General features: G+C 41.6%; 1 protein-coding gene across 6 annotated transcripts in view; it reads left to right on the top strand.

Annotated features, from left to right (window-relative positions):
• The window catches only part of lss (lanosterol synthase (2,3-oxidosqualene-lanosterol cyclase)), a 79,796-nt gene that overhangs the window by 48,230 nt on the left and 14,163 nt on the right, over positions 1 to 17,403 (top strand). For 5 of the 6 annotated variants that reach the window (XM_067262018.1, XM_067227545.1, XM_067262016.1 and 2 more), the window contains 7 exons: positions 6,416 to 6,466; positions 6,635 to 6,787; positions 7,816 to 7,912; positions 11,292 to 11,397; positions 11,653 to 11,718; positions 13,182 to 13,262; positions 13,408 to 13,578. In XM_067262018.1, coding sequence (XP_067118119.1) covers positions 6,416 to 6,466; positions 6,635 to 6,787; positions 7,816 to 7,912; positions 11,292 to 11,397; positions 11,653 to 11,718; positions 13,182 to 13,262; positions 13,408 to 13,578 — 725 coding nt within the window. The remainder of the gene's footprint in view (positions 1 to 6,415; positions 6,467 to 6,634; positions 6,788 to 7,815; positions 7,913 to 11,291; positions 11,398 to 11,652; positions 11,719 to 13,181; positions 13,263 to 13,407; positions 13,579 to 17,403) is intronic. The other variant, XM_067262017.1, reaches the window with a different exon arrangement.

Genomic DNA, 17,403 nt, shown 5'->3' with positions numbered 1-17,403 from the left:
GTCGTAAAAGCTCCTTCACATAGGTGTCGAGCAAATGGTCACCAGACCTTGCGTCTCCACCTAGTCCTTGTCACACAGTATCTTAAAACAACCACAACCCCCTCTTCTTAAGGCAGAATTATACTTCTCCGACTCCATTACGGACAGACGGACGGAGTCGGACGGATTGGTTGAATTTATAGTACTCCGAAGGCTGTGGGTGCTGAAAACAATTCACTGCCAGAAGAGTAGGTGGTGCTGCACTGCGATGCTAGCTAGGTTATTGAAAAGTCGGAGCAAATTTACAAATTAGCCGTTTCATCAATAAAATAAGCAAATTTTCAGCAACTACACTGCCCATATCTCGTCACATTTTAATTCAGATGCTGATTTACATGTACTGTTTAGCTGAAATATGAATTGTAAACTTACAGCAATGGCAGTTAAAGGATTCTGTTCGTCTTGTTGGTCACGGCAACCCCGCCCCTGACGCAAGCGGTTCTTAATACGGACCAATCACAGCCAAGGGGTATCCGTAAAATGACAGACGGATAGTCAGGAAAATCAGGAGGTGCACGTAGAGCTCCACGAGGGGCTCGGAGAGGGCGTTTCACATCGGAGAAGGGCGTTCCCTGTGTCCGTGTCAGTGAAAACGGAGTAGTATAAATCGTCCTTTAGAACAATACAGTTGAATCCACATCCACATGTCTTCAGACCAACTGCTTCTTCTCCCCAGGTGACAAGAACTCTCCCAGGTCACCCAGACGTCCCGTCTCTAGACTTCCCGTCTCTATACTTTACGTTTCCTAGTTAGGTGTCATAAAACTGCAAATGGCATCTCTACCAAATGGAGTTGAATCAACATTCATTGTATCAAGCTTCTTAACCAACTGTTAACTTCTTTTAAAACCCATTCATTGTACATATGACCATAATTTATTTCACAATGTCCCGTGCCACCTGGCATTAGGGCTCATTCCACCACAGTTGCGACTTCGGTAGCGTTGTAGTGGAGGAGATCTGTGAGACAGTGCCATTGTCGTCACCCTCACCCAATATACAATATTTCCTGATGGACGTCTCCTCCTCTTCCTTTGCTCACTCTATCCTCAGCTGGTGCTGCGGGTGTGTCACTTCGAGCTGGCCCCTTATGGTGACTACTCTTGAGTGGTGGCCATTGTTTTTGTCATATTTGACTTGTAAACATGGAAGACGTACCTTTGGATGCCCCAATGAAATTCTGCGTCTTAGGACCTGGTCTTGTCAGAAGTATACCTGGCCTCGCTCGATCTGCCAAAACCACTAAGTGCAGAGCCCCCCTATGGGGCAGAACTCCACGATGTAGAATAATGGTAATGGAGATAACTCCAGTTCTATGAATGGATCAGAGCTCCATAGGGTTGCTAGCCCAGCTCGCCTTATTTCAACCTGGCTGTTTTCAATAGTTTTGGGAGAATGAGCAGCAGGCTGGCACCCTCTTATACAGGGTACCTGCAGTGGATAGTCCTAGTTGACTTTCGACCTAGTCGTAATTTTTTCACGGCCGAGAGTCGTACCGGCAACCTTCTGATTACTAGCCCGATTCCATAACCGCCCAGCCACCTGACTCCCCTAGATGAGTATTGCTTTGATTGTATAATTGCCGCATCACATTCCCTGTTCCAATATTTAAGAAAAACACACAGCACACATTTGTAGCTCTGTTTACATTAGTAAGTCCTATGCATTTGCATTTGTAGATGAGCAATATCAGAGCCAACAAAACTAGCTAGCATAACACAGCTAGCACAAGGAAGTATCTGGTAGGCCCACCTCCACACCCATTATTCTCATGAAGCCACTAGCGGGGAGCGAAGCAGGTGAATTTAAGTGAAAAAACAACACTGTAGTGGATCCTGGCCTTTACGACAGGAATCCACTGGCTGTGAAGTGCCACGAAAACCCTTGAAGTGTAGCCATATTCCTTTCAGCACCCACTTCAACCAATTGGACCTTGTCCACAGGCTGTGAAGCATTGCGAAGCTCTGCCCCTGGCTTGCTTTCTGCAGCGATTGTTTCGGCATGTGATAGATTTTTTTACGCAAGCCGCTTGCAAATTTGATATACTTTGGGACACTTTCAGAAATAATACTTTATATGCAATTTACCAGTAATCACCCTATATAACAGGTAGGGTAGGTAAAATTAAATAAATCCGATATCTGTGGGCATCGCAGGACTGTAATAAACACGACCAATCATTAAGGTCAGACCAGCACTAATTATTGGTTAGCATTCGGACCGAATGTAATAATTGGACGGGCTATTTGTCTGTCTGCCTCCCGGCAGTAGTCAGGCAGTAGTTCATGTGTTTTGCAGAGGCTTTTAAGGGAGTGGGATATTTTGGTTTGAATCCTTTCAAACTCAAGCAAAAATTGCTAGGTTCACAAAACCTGCCTATTCTGCCTTTAAGCTACAGACGTAACTACACAACACAGGTAACAAACGACAATTCATGTGTTTCCCCCAATAAAAACTCATAAAATCTATATCTGATCAATAAAAAACAAAAAAGATTTATGATGGTGTAGGCTAGAGCCCGACCAATATTATCGGCCGATATTAGGCATTTTCCAAACCATCGGTATCGGCATTTATAATGGCCGATAAATGATTTAAAAAAAATTTTATTGCAAGAACAAAAGTGAACAAACATTCAAGTATATATATTAGTGGTGGGCCGTTATCGGCGTTAATGCGCTGCGTTAACGTGGGGCTCTTATCGGGCGATAAAAAAAATATTGCCGTTTATCTATTCTCAAAGTATAGACCCAGGGAGCTGGGTCTATACTGCGCAAGCTATGATGACTTTCACCTTGATATTTTAGCGCGGATGTATACCTAGCCGAATTGCACTGTAGGGGGAGAGAACGAGTCTTCGAACCTGTGTGTATGCCTTGTGTATGAAATTATCACATCAAACGTGACGTGCTAACATGGATGCAGCTGTGAAGCCGCCTGGTTTGCTTCAGGGAAAATGTATTTTTAAGAAGCTTCCCAATGGAAACCTTGACAAGACTAAGGTTGTTTGCACCTTGTGCTATCCGGAATTAGTTTACTGTAGGAGTTCTTCCAGTCTCAAATACCACCTAAACGCAAAGCATCCCTTAGCTAATGTGGAAGATGCCGGGCCAAGCACTGATGTAGCGCAGGGGAAGAGTCGTCGTCAAACTACAATGTTTGAGTGCAACCGAGGCAAGCCCGTCAGCACAGCATCAGCCAAGCTAACTAATCTAATAAACAGTTAATAAACACAAGTACCTCTTATTGAACATAATTTATTTTCATCACCAATTATCATAGTAGAACAGCTTTCTCAAGCAGTTTGTGATGCATTTTGGAAACAGGAGATGAGCTCCTGGTCTAAGGCGCCACCTGGCTTGAGAAACCCGTTCTCAAAGACTTATTTTTAGTCATTATTTGGGTAGCACACATATTCTGAATGCCTTCGGCGTAATTCAAATGAGCCATTTTAATCTAGATTAATCTAGATTAACGCCAAGATTACAGTGAGATTAATCTAGAATTAAAAAAATAATCTATGCCCACCCTAATATATATAAACCCAAGATACTCTTACAGTCAAATATCATATAAAGACAATATTGAAGTAAAAAAAATATATATATATAGATATATATACACATAGAAATATATACAGATAAATGAATATTTAAAAAATTAAATTAAAACGGACGAAACACCCTTCAACCATGTTGGCGTTGCATAGTTTGTCCACCAGAGGGCACTCTACAATGTCCCTGTTCAAAGGACTTTAAGTTTCATATCTTAAGTTTATATTTTTATAAATTGTATTTATCATAACTTTAATATATTTTGATGTTTCTCTGTTCTGTTGTGACAATAAAACAAACAAGTTTATTTTTAAACTGCATTATCATATTATTTTAGTGAGGACTACGGTGGCCCTGAAGTGCAAATCACACCCACTAACATGAGTGCATCCCCCAAATGAAAACACTCCCCCCAAATACGAGTCAACTCCCCCCCCAAATAGGATGACTTTCTCACCTCCCCCCAATACAAGGACACGCTCCCCCAAATGGGAAACGACATTACATTAACTCAAAAACACATTACATTCTCTCGACGTGGAGGAGCAGCGGTTCTAGTCTGAGCCCCTCCCGGATGACCGAGCTTCTTACCCTATCTCTAAAGGAGAGCCCGGACACCCTGCGGAGAAAACTCATTTCGGCCGCTTGTATTCGCGATCTCGTTCTTTCGGTCACTACCCACAGTTCGTGACCATAGGTGAAGATAGTAACGTAGATCGCCTGGTAAATAGAGAGCTTCGCCTTTCGACTCAGCTCCTTCTTCACCACGACGGACCGATGCAGAGCCCGCATCACTGCGGACGCCACACCGATCCGCCTGTCGATCTCACGCTCCATCCTTCCCTCACTCGTGAACAAGACCCCGAGATACTTGAACTCCTCCGCTTGGGACAAGATCTCCTCCCCAACCCGGAGATTGCACTCCACCCTTTTCCGGTCGATAACCATGGCCTCAGATTTGGAGGTTCTGATTCCCATCCCAGCCGCTTCGCATTCGCTCCAGTGAGAGCTGAAGGTCATGGCCCGATGAAGCCAACAGGACCACATCATCTGCAAAAAGCAGCGACCCGATCCTGAGGTCACCAAACCGGACCCCCTCAATTTCTAGGCTGCGCCTAGAAATTCTGTCCATATAGGTTATGGCCCCTCCTCTTCAGAACCCCTGAATAGATTTTCCCAGGGAGGCTAACTAATGTTAGGGAAATCTGTTTGTTTTGTTACGCGTTTCTGGATTTAAAAAATATGTATCGGCCGATATATAGGATTATTATATGGCAACGACAGTACGAGCGTTCTGATTGGCTAATGGGTAGTCATGCCAGCCGTGTATTGACCTCCTCGCCGGTCTGCGGTCTGGTACGGATACTTATTGCCCTCTGACGTCATCTGAGGTCTAATGCAGATACTTCTTGCCCTCTGACGTCATATTCAAAATGAGCGATATCGAGGAGTTTTACTATCCAGATGACAATAGAGGCATCAACAACAACGAGAAAATTATTAACTTTCTAAAAGAGCAGAAAAGTGTGAACACAGAGAGAAAAACGACAAGCGCTAGGCAGATTGCTAGGTTTGGTTGCTCAGATTTCAGATTGGTTGCTATAGGCAACACCTGAAACACACTGTGAGAAGACTTGAGAGCTGAACAACAATATCGACTTCGACTTTGCCTGAGTTTGATATTTCCAGGCATGACTGAACGGTCGAGGTTAGTAAGTAGTTAATATCTGATTTATATCTGATCACCAAATATTCGTATCGGTATCGGCAACAGTTAATCAATATAAACATCAGTCATATTCTCTAACACAATGATCTCCTGGACTAGAGAACAGACATGCATCTGTTTTTAGTCTCTTCCTTTCATTGGCTCACTCCTAAAACAATACAATCATAGTTGAAACAACATAGCCTCAGAACCTGCTGTCCCAAAGCTCCTTACCCCCAGGTGATAAGCTCATGCTGCAATTCTCGGTAAGTCAGGAAGTCATAAAAGTCCATAAGTTGACCATCCAAAATGGTCAACTTACCATTGTGGGGTCATCACCCTCAGAGATAGTTAGTACTGTCCTATCATAAACAATCCCCCAACAGTTCCTAAAACTTTACAACCTCTCAACTTTCTACAAACTCAGCTTAATTATCTCCCCTTTCTGCAAACAACATAAGTTGTTGTTCCAGCATGTTTCTTATCAATGAACCACATTTAAAACACATTAATTGTACACATATCCTAAAGTTCAGACACCAAACCCCTGCATTGCAAACCGGCTGAGAATACTGGAATATGGATGACACAAAGTTAGTCAAAGTCATTGAGAAGTAGCCTAGGCCTTCAGGGAGTTGTAGCACCCCCTGCATGTACGTAATAGCAAAAATACAAATGTTGAGTAGCTGTTGCATCGGCTGTTGTAGGAAAAAGTAGCCTTGCCTAAGTATAGCCTATGCCATGTTTATGTAGGCTACTGTGTCAGCTTTAAATGTGATGACAAAAGTGCAGAGGAGCAGAAACGCTATGGTGACAGGCACTGAGAAATGTGCTTCTAGTGAAAACTGCCTCAATTTAAACAGTGGGGTGCTTCTCGGTGCTTTGCAGTCAGTGGATTCCTGCCATTAGTGGTACCACGGTGCCTTTGTGGTTCCTTTTCCGCATCCTCTATGTTCTCTAAAAGCTTCATTGACTACATTACCTATTGTGATCTTCAATACATTTATTGTACCTGTTGACACATTCTAAAACAGCATACACACAGAAACACATAATGGCTATGGAATGTTTTTGCATGAAACTGATGAAACTGACAGTTTTCTAATGTCTTCAGATACCTGACAACCCTCCCCAATATCAGAAGTACTACAGACAGATGAACAAGGTCAAGTTTCATTGTTAACAATCATTTGAAGTGTATGTGGTTTAATAATTCAGCATCTGCAGATGTAAAATAATATATGGGTTTGTGTTTATGCATGAGTCACTCGATGATTATGTTTCAATGTAGGCTAAATCCTTTATGTTTGTCCTTGGTCGATGTGTGTATTAGGGAGGGTTCCCTTTTAGTACACGTGACTGTGGCTGGATTGTAGCTGACTGTACGGCAGAAGGGCTGAAGTCAATGATGCTGCTTCAGGAGCTCTGTCCTTCTATCACAAGTCAGGATGCCAACTCAGAGTGCCTCTATGATGCTGTGAATGTGGTGAGTGACACTGAGCCCACATCTGTATGACAATGAAGGCCAAACAGTTCTAGAGTGTTGATTTCACTGAACATTTCACTCTGAATAAGTCGAATAACAGAATGAGCATACTTTGTGAGATTTAGGCCCCGTCCACACTAGCCCGGGTAAATACAAATACGCGTATTCTAATTGAAAACGATCTCTGTCCACACTAGCGTTTTCATATCGTGTTCCAAATGTTTGCCGTCCACGGGTACATGACAATTGTTGTCATGGTTACGCCACTCCTGCCCCTCCCTCCCGCCACGCTGCTCTGTTTACATATTCCTCGGGCAATACTATTTGGTGTTGTATAATTTAAAATTTTCCCACCAGCTAGCTGTTCAGCCAGGTCTCACCCAGAATCGCCGCTCTATGTTTGGTTTAAACCGTCTTCTCTGACTTGTCCCCCTATCGTTCAGGCACACCGAGTACAACGCTCGCCTTCTGCGTAGGAGTAACGCGTATCTATTAAGTGATAATACCTGAAGTACACTAACTAAACTGGTAAATAAATTATAGAGATGGAGCAGCATATTTCTTTCACCTTCCATGTTCATCTTGACATGATAGCTATAGTCTAGAGCGCAAGCTACCCCCAGTGCCATGGCAACTGAATGCCATCGTATCTGAAAAGCTCCGTTGGACCCCGTCCACACTACTACACGAACCCGGCGTTTTCAAATGTCTCCGGCTAGGGGAGCGTATTCGAAAAGCTCAGTTTTCAGTGTCCGAATACGCCGTATTAGTGTGGACGGGAGGTGCAAACACAGACTAATGTATGCGTTTCTAAATTTACCCGGGCTAGTGTGGACGGGGCCTTCGTTTATTTTCACACCCTGGACTTTATGTACCTTGTGGGGAGTCTGGTTCTACTCGGAACAAACTGACACCATGCAAACAATAAACAAAAAATAATCAAATTAGGGACTGCACATCACTGTCCCTGGAAATGGAACGCATTTGGGTCCCCTACGCTATCTAAAGTAAATAATTTTCTGTTGTAGTTGCTGAGTATGAGAAACACAGACGGCGGCTTTGCCACCTATGAGACTAAAAGAGGAGGAAGACTACTGGAACTCTTGAATCCTTCAGAAGTATTTGGTGAGTTTACATTATCTTACCTTGAGCAGACATGGCAGTAGGCAATATTTTGAGCTAGACTAACTATAGTAGAAGATTCAAGATTGAAACTAAGAAATAATTCTGCACTGTCTTCATTGCATGTGGTGTCCTTACCATGTCATGTATTCAAGAATTACAAGTATTAACAAGAAAGACTTGCTGAAAGATGCAATCAGAGTTTTTTTTACATAATAGCAGTATTCAGCAGGCAACAAACATATTTCTGAGTTGCATTGTGGTAGGTAAGTTTGGTGTTTCACATGAGTCAGAATCAGAATCAGAATGGGATTTGTTCGCCATGAAAGTTTGCACAGACAAGGAATTTGCTTTGGAAGGAAGGTGCATACAATAAACATATAGGGACCTAAAATTTAAATATGTGGACTATCTATACTAAGGGTACATAAACTAGCAGTACTAAGTGGGATTAGAATATAATTAAATATACAATAAAATAAAATATAAATTGCCGCAAATTACAATATAAAAATACAATCCCATGATACATCTGAGACTTTTTCAAATTGTAGTGCAAAGGGCAGTGTTTCAATATGAGCCTATTTCAGAATAGATATACTTGATATATAATCAAGTATTGAGTTATCGGGGCATCACCTTGATATTTGGTTTAGGAACCAAGGAAACCTTATGGGTAATATGTAATAATCAGTATTCTGAAGGAATGAATTTGTTGTAAGAGTAGACCATATCAGATAACATGAGGGAACAAATTACGTAGTTTCAAAGATTATACACAATGATCTATTGAAGTAAATGGACATATAATGAACACTACTGGATATGTTATTGTTTTAGAATTAGAGTTGGATAACAAATTTAACAATTGGAACAATGGAAAGGTGAAAGAAGCAGGAAGAGGGGGAAATAATCCGGCCTTGTCTAAACTGGAAGGTTCTAGTGGTAAACTAACAATAGTTTGTTTTATGTTTAGTCTAATCAAACACACAATATCACTTCATGCCAATTTAAGTAATAAATATAGCTAGTCGCATATACTTTTGCCGGTGTGTTGAAGTTGTGGGTCGAAGCGGAGTCTATACCTTGCATATACTTCATAATGTATCTACACCACATTAATACATTGTTTTGTTAGTAGATTACAATAGAGTCACGATACCAAAATGTTGACTTTGATACCAATACCAAGTTTAGTATCACAATACTCGATACCGAAACGATACTTGAAACTGAAATGATACTGATTCGATACTCGATACCTAATAGATCCCAAACAGACAGTCCACTAGGGTTGATCACATTTTCAAATTAACAGCCAAAACGATAATGATTCTACCAACAGGCCATTTCCACTTAAATGTTACTCCAGCAACCCAACTTTTTTTTGCCAGGGACATTATGTTAACTATAGGCAATGGTATGTTCGCTACATTTACGATGGGAGTGTGTCCTTTTTAATCGGCCGTTCTGTCTGAGCCACCTTACATGTAGCTAGCTCATAGCTCTACTTCCTACGAGACAGTCCGTCTGTCCAATCAGGAGGGTCCGTCCTCTTCTAGATAGGCCCTACCTTTTCCGGTAGAAGTTAATGTTGTTGTGTTTGATGATTTGTTGAAGTGTTTTTATATTTGCTGTCGTGTTTTCCTATTTGCTGTCATGTTTTCCTATTTGCCGTTTTGTTTTCCTATTTGCCGTTGTGTTTTATGATTTGCTGTTGCGTTTTTTAATTTGCTGTTGTGATTTGCACTTCAGGGACACCGTACATTAGCCTGGTCCTAACCAGACCCTCATACATTTCATTTGTAGGGTCATGAACAAGGGTCTGGCATTGCTCCATTGACAAGCGTTGACTTCCTTGAAGGCGGGTACTCTTAAGTTTAAAACTATTGGATCTGCCCAGAGCCACTCTGATCTGCCATAACCAATCGCTAGCGTTCGCCTTTGCCAACTCCTTCACCACTACTGTAACGGAGCTAGCTGCCGTAGCTGGAAAATCAAACTTTTCCCGAACCCCGTGGGGAGGAGGGCCACAACATCATGGCCACCAACAAAACTCAGCAAGGATTGTTCTTGCTCCGGCTTTAACTTCTGGATATTCGGCAGCGTTGCCACAACGGACCGAAAGGCTTCGCATCTTTCTCCGCCGCCATTACGTAACTACAACTCAAACTAGCGCACAACATCAACGTCGTTCTCAGCCACTCCCTCTGTTTGCTGATTTGACCGGTAAAAAGTTTACCGGATACCAATATACCTCAAGCCCAGACACAGTACAGAAGCACAATGAAAATTGAGCGGAAGTACGTAGGAGGGCAGAGCCAGGCTAGATCGAAACACCTGCCCAGGTTAAAAGAGTATTTAAGTATATAAGAGAACTCGACCAGTTTTACGGTTGTTTTGTGTTCAGTGGTGTTAATAAATGTTTTTTTAATTTTATTTTTGGGGGGGGGGGGGCTGTATAAAATGTGTCACCTTTTTCAGCCCTTCTGAGTTTGCAGGTATTGATGAAGAAAGTGTTTTGTCCGTCTCTTCATAAACAGAGTGACTAAGTTCAGTTGAGTTCTGGATTTTAATAAGTATTATCAATCTGCAGATTGGGAGAGAAAACCAGACCCCTGACAATAAAATGACAACACGACACCAGGCGTAGGTCTCAATCATGTCTCTCTCAGCTCTGAAAGCCGGAGGACCATCTTTTATAGGGCACAAGAATTTAAACATAGATTGTGACAGTCAGGCAGTAATGATCAACAGTCTCAGAGAAAGAGATTCACTGCTCCCAACACATGACAACTCTCAGACTAGAGAGTTCATAGTTGGAGCTCTCCTTGTAGTCATGACAAGGAACGTTTAGCCAGTACTTTCTCTTGACCCCGAACATCTATTAACCCTGACACATAGACACAATATACTCTTATTAATAGCAAGCTTACATGAGAACATACTAACTAGTATCCAATGACTAGTTCTATTGATTAGTGAATAATGTAAGCACACAGGAAATCACAATTTCTTCCACAGTATGAGTAAGGAAAGGTTGAGGAAGGTTGGCCAGTGGGCTGCCCACCCCTTTCCCCCTGTGGAGAGTGAGACAGAGGGTCTCGTATCAACCCTCTGAAGCTCCTCCAGAGAGGCATTGTATGAGGCATCATATAATGCTTATCATCGTGTTGAAAGTTTGACTTGTGTTACAAATTGTGTTACCACTACCTAACATTGCAGTGTAGCACCCTCTGATTACAGCCTCTGCAGCACCAGGCATGGAAGAGGGAAGGCAATAAGAGGAGGTTAACTAAATAATGAGGATGGCTTTATTCCTCACTCCGTCTTTTATGTACTCAAAATGGCAACGTTCAAATGATCTTTCTCCCCTTTTCAGGTGACATTATGATAGACTACACCTATGTGGAATGCACCTCTGCAGTCATGCAGTCTCTGAAACACTTCCAGACGGCATACCCAAGCCATCGTGTTGAAGAAATCCGGTAATTTTAACCAGTCAGGAGAATTCTCTGAAAAGGGTGCAGTCATTTGTGCAATTAGTCACAGTAAAGTAACTGCTATTGTATCTACACATCCAGTGTTTTAGATTCTTAATTACATCCTTTTTACAATCCGCCTAATTGCAGCAATACAAATCATAGGCACGTAATATAACGACAACCACAGGGCTCATTAGTACTTTTCTTTTGTACCTATACAAAGCTAATGTCATACTTGGTTGTAACCTTTGCACACAGGTCCACACTGAGAAAAGGACTTGAGTATTGCAGAAAGGTGCAACGGCCTGATGGATCATGGGAAGGGTAAGTCTCAGTGATCTTGGTATTCATAGTTCACAAAGACAATGCTTTATGCTGTTAAGAAAATGGTCTCCTTTGTCTCTCAACACTAGAAGCGCAAAGCCAATTTTACCTACTATAAGTGCAGTTAGGGGTTAAATTACCCCTGGATCTTCAGACAGAGACATTGTTACTGACACGTAATGGTCGCCTGATGGCGCTTCTTGCACGGAGCAAAGGCACGATCGAAGAATGAACGTGCCTTTGTAAATCTGTCATTTATTTTCGTGTTGTTAGTTGGTTGTTTATTTTATTAGAGCGTTTGTTGTCGAGCCCTTCAATGATTCAGCTAAATGTAATTGATTGGCTAAAGGATGTCAGATGGCTGAGTGGTTAGGGAGTCGGGCTATTAATCAGAAGGTTGTTGGTTCGATTCCCGGCCGTGCAAAATGACGTTGTGTCCTTGGGCAAGGCACTTCACCCTACTTGCCTCAGGGGGAATGTCCCTGTACTTACTAAATGTAATGTAATGTCAAACACGTTGTGGGTTACACTGCAGTTGGTCTATAATAGCCCAACATTGTATATATATTTTTTTATTTTATTCTCCAGTTTGAAGTGTGGATGGTAGGTTATGCAAGGGCAGTAGCGCAACAAAAGTTTCATTTGATAAATCAAGTAGCCACCTATCTACTACAACTAGCCTGACAGATACTTTAGAATAGCCTATGTTTTGTTCCCTTTACATCTACGGACTAAATTGAATAAATTGGCTCATCTCGGGTATTGCTTTGTGCTCAGAATTTCTGTTTTTTTGAGCTGGTAAACCGTGAATGCATATTTCAGGCTGTTTTAAAGGAGCGATATCATTCCCCCCTTCTAATGATTGATCGCGTAGTGAATCAATGCATTTGATTCAACAGCTCCTTTCTGTTGTCTAGCTTACTCATTTCTTAGTTATGTTTATCCGCTTTACAAAACATATTTGCCTTTTATGATTACAGTTATTGTTCCTGACATTGTTCATGACATAAGAATTGCGCCTACCAGTCAACACACACACGCCCATGTGAAGCTAATGCATAGAATTCAGTTACATTTTTGTCATCATTTTGAACATAATTATAGACTATATATAAACTTTACATATTTTGCTAGACATATCTTATTTACGCTATATGACTGTTGTCTGAATTACAGAGTAATTGTGCCAGGGAACCCTTACGACATCTGCTGATAGAAAGGTGAATTGCAGCCTTGAAAGGGAGTGGAAGAAATGGCAGAAAGCACAATTAAACCAAAACAGTTTCGCCTTAAATTAGCTTTCCCAGGTGTTAATTTTAACATAAAAAAATACTGGGTGATGAAACAATCTAGGAAAAGTCAAGAAAGCAGGGTCCAGGAAATGTATTGAGTTCGAAGATAGAATTAGTTTTCTCTTACATGGGCGACGCTTCTAGTGTTACAAACATTCTGTATCTCCTCAGGTCTTGGGGAGTGTGTTTCACATATGGAACTTGGTTTGGGATTGAGGCCTTTGCCTGTATGGGTCATACTTACAAACATGGGTAAGGACCCCTCTCAAAACAAGTGCCACGTGCACATGCATATACACAACCTTTTTCTCTTTAACTTTAGACCAATTACAACAGACATGTAGTGAACATCATAGTTTTAAGCATAATTGTCGGTTGCTGATCTTGTCACCCCCAGTAGTGTGTGCGGGGAGGTACAGAAGGCATGTGAGTTCCTGTTGGCCAAGCAGATGGAAGACGGAGGCTGGGGAGAGGACTTTGAGTCGTGTGAGCAACGCTGCTATATCCAGAGTCCTAACAGTCAGATCCACAACACATGCTGGGCCTTGCTAGGCCTTATGGCTGCCAGGTAAAGAACTCAAGGCAAATGTAACAATTGATTGTTAAATATTCATGGGGCTTTCATGTAGGCTTTAGACCAGGGGTGTCAAACATACGGCCCTGGCGGGCCGCCAGGGCGTCCAGCTCTGCCCGTCAGATGTCTTTGCTAAGTTTGAAAATTACAGAAAGACATAAATCGCATTTCTATAAAAGTAACTAATATTCCAAATCCAAATGTCTATTAAGAATATGCAGGTTTATCAGTAGAAACATTTAGTAATTTTTTTTTGCGATCCAGTAATTGCTTCAAAAACAGCGTAAATGCGATGTCTGCTCCGGAGGCAGAAGCGCTCATTGCCACAGGCAGCAGCGCTCGCTGCTCGCTTTGTGACGCATTTGACGTCAAACGCGTCACAAAGCAAGGGAATCAGTAGAGGAGAGCCCAGGCAGATTAACACTGAGTTTTTGGTCTTTATATGTTTCTAGTTTATTGTAGAAAGACCTTAAAATAGGGTTTATCATCAAAAAACTTCACCAATGATTTAAACAAGAAATATTGTGGTTATGTATGCGTTATTATTCTATGATTTTACTGGTCTGGCCCACTTGACATCAAAGTGGGCAGTATGTGGCCCCTTACCTAAAATGAGTTTGACACCCCTGCTTTAGACTGAATGTACATTCTATACATTGTTTTTTGTTATGCGCAATACTTAGTTAGATAAGTAATTATATTCTCTAAAAAGTTAAATGATGCAATTTTGACAAACAAACAGGTCTCTGTAAAAAAGAAACAACAGCAGACAAAAATAGCTTCCTCTTGAATGGCAAAATGTAACTAAAGCCTGTCCTCTCAAAGGGAAAGCCGTCACTTATCTCATTTCTTACACCGGCAAGCCTTCAGCCTAGTGGAGCAGGCACAGCACAATTAGCAATACAGGTTAGCTGCTTTGCCAAACTTTGGTGCTCACCTCTCCTTGCTTCAGTCACTACATCAACAGTGGCGAAACTAGAGTTTAATACATGGGGTGGCCAAGGCTACTTCAGGGGGTCCATAGTCCAGAGTCTTGGGTCACTGTTTTCATTAATATATACAGTATAATCTGGGTCTATAAGTGCTGGAACATCCTAAATATTTTTTGGAAAAAAAGCTCAAGCACCAGGGACTTATAATAGCATTTCTGTGTTACAGAAATAACACAGTGCATAGTTTATTTACAAAACAAAGTGAATTTACACACCCCAAAAAACACTGCAATTTGACTTGACAGGTAGCAGAAATCAAGCAGAAATGGACTTGAAAAATATAAATAACTTGGTGCCCAACCACATTACAAATTTACAGTATAATATTTATGTTCATATATATTATGTTAACTAATAGCAAAGAAAAGTTTTGGAATTGGCCTAAACAAGACCAAATTAAATCTGTGTGATAAGAAACCCTTTGGATGTATAATTTTAGAATGTCAGTGTACAAGCTAGTACACAGTGCAGGTATTATTTATTATACCTACTAACACAGATGTAAACACAATGTTAGGCTAAATTGGGAACCGATCTCTCGTCAATCTGATTACCGTATTTTTCGGAAAATAAGCCGCATCGTGTATAAGGTGCACCCCCCCAGAATGAGCACTTTCTGTTTGTAAATCGGAGTATAAACTGCACTGGAATATAAGACGCACTTCGAAAGCAAACAATGTTACCGTTGCGCCGGTTAACTTTGAGCGGGCCATTGCTCACGATTGATTACTTGCCATCTAACTAGACAACATTCCCAATCAGGGTGAACACTCAAATGATCTAAAGACCATAGCATTACACATTTCAAAACAGAACGAACACAACTATAGAACTCCAAACAATGCTTATTTAACTAAGCTAATGCCCTTAACTTAGTAGCGTTTCAGCTTGCCACAGGGCATTCTGGGTACCAAGAGCAATGCACGAGTATAGGCGATCTACAGCATTGTGTAACACACTTCGGTTGTGGATAGTATGTCCAGAAATAAAGCCAAGTCACTCATTTAGTGGCAGAATCCATTGTTGTTTACAAAATTATTTTAGATATAGTATAAGTTTAGCTAACTTGCAAATCCTGAGGATAGCCTACTGTAGCAGACCTTTCTACGTGACAACGGACAAGGGTGTTTAGTCCCTCGGGAATTGCCGTAGGCTTGATGAGAAACGCATTTGTGAAATCAGTGAGGGCTGTTCGAATAGCGATGTCAAGAAGAGCAGTGGTAAAATACAAGTTATGAAAAGAGTCTGTGTCTTTTTGTCCACAGGATCATATACAATTAGATCTAAAACGAACTTACAAAGAGCTCGGTTACACTACCAAAAATGAATTAGTAATGTTGTTAGCGATGCTAGCGTTATTTTGCTAGAGCTAGCTAGCCTATAACATTTCACTGGGTCTTGCAGCTGTTTGATTAACTGAAATTATTATGAAATGTTATGTTCTACTAGCCATTTGCCTACTTTAGCAAGTCACTGTATTTCCAAGCCCTGATAGTGTTACTGAGGTAGCCTAAATAATTTATCTTTCAAGTAATAAGCCCCCGTTCAAGTGTTGAGCATTAAATTAGCTGCACGGTCTGTAGAGATCTTGAGACAAAGCCACTTTTTTGTTCTAAAACCGGATTATAAACTGCTTCGAAATATAAGCCGCACAAGCACAAGAAAACTGTAAAATCGGAGTACAAGCCTACTGACTGTCTCAGTTTGTCTGTTATTGGAGTCGAAGTTCTAACATTAACTTACACAGCTACTGTAGGCTAATCAACATTCGTAAAAAAAAAAATCAGGAAACCTAAACCCAATGCAAACCTTAAAACTTTCTTCAAATATTATGCCTTTCTCAATCGCAAAAGATTTGAATAATGCACCGCAACGCAGCAAAATAAATGCTTCTTGAGATGAGATGTCAATCAGCATCAAATTTCCAGTAGCGAATTACATTTTGGGGTGGCACCCGGGGTGGCCAATCAGATGTCAGGGGTGTCCAGTGCCACCCCGGACACCCCTCTGGCTCCGCTACTGCACATCAAACTCTGCCTCTCTGTTTGGAGCTGGCCCTTCTTATCTGTGTTCTAATTGTCCAGTTCGCTACAGGTGTGTCCGCTCCCGGCAGACAGGCACAAGGCAAAGCCACATACCTCGCACAATGCACCCTCTCTTTGGTGGTGCTGGCTTGCCTGCTGCGGTTGAACGTCTGTTTAAAAGGGACAGCCGGCATGGGGGGAGTACAGTGCAGTGGTACAATCCGTCCAGAGTTACAAAGGCGGTTTTCTCTTTTGCTCAGGGTAGGGCTGGGCGGAATGGCCTAAAATGTACATTGCGGTACAATTCTGAAGCACTGGCGGTAACGGCAGTGGCGGTGCATCAATAGTGGGCGCAAGTGCGCCGCCCCACTTAAAATGTGGAGATGAAAATATGTCAAAAGTCATGTCCAAAAACTTTAAATACAAAATAATAAAAATAAGAAATGTACCGTGTTTACGCGTTAAATGTGTGTGGGAGACCGTAAGCCCTGACAACAACCACTTAAATGTGACCAAACACAATATATTGCCATTCGTCATTACTGAGAAAAGCTCCTCCTTCAGGTGAAGGGCGCCGGTAACAGCAAAGTCTATGGAAGCTAGTTAACTTTTTGCTGTCATTTCAGCAGGAATAGCTTTTCATTGGCGGATTGAAAGTTCGATTCTGGGGCGAAAATCTTTGCGCCCTAACCAATGACATGGTTTCCTATCGTTCTTACTTCAACGCGATTGGAATGATTCGGTGACCATCAGCGACCTTTAAAATTCCCCTAGTTACCAGAACAAGCATCTACGAGAGCAGC

The sequence above is a fragment of the Osmerus mordax genome, chromosome 2 (assembly GCF_038355195.1).
Source record: "Osmerus mordax isolate fOsmMor3 chromosome 2, fOsmMor3.pri, whole genome shotgun sequence".
Taxonomy (NCBI): domain Eukaryota; kingdom Metazoa; phylum Chordata; class Actinopteri; order Osmeriformes; family Osmeridae; genus Osmerus; species Osmerus mordax.
This window is presented reverse-complemented; position numbering and strand designations above follow the sequence as displayed.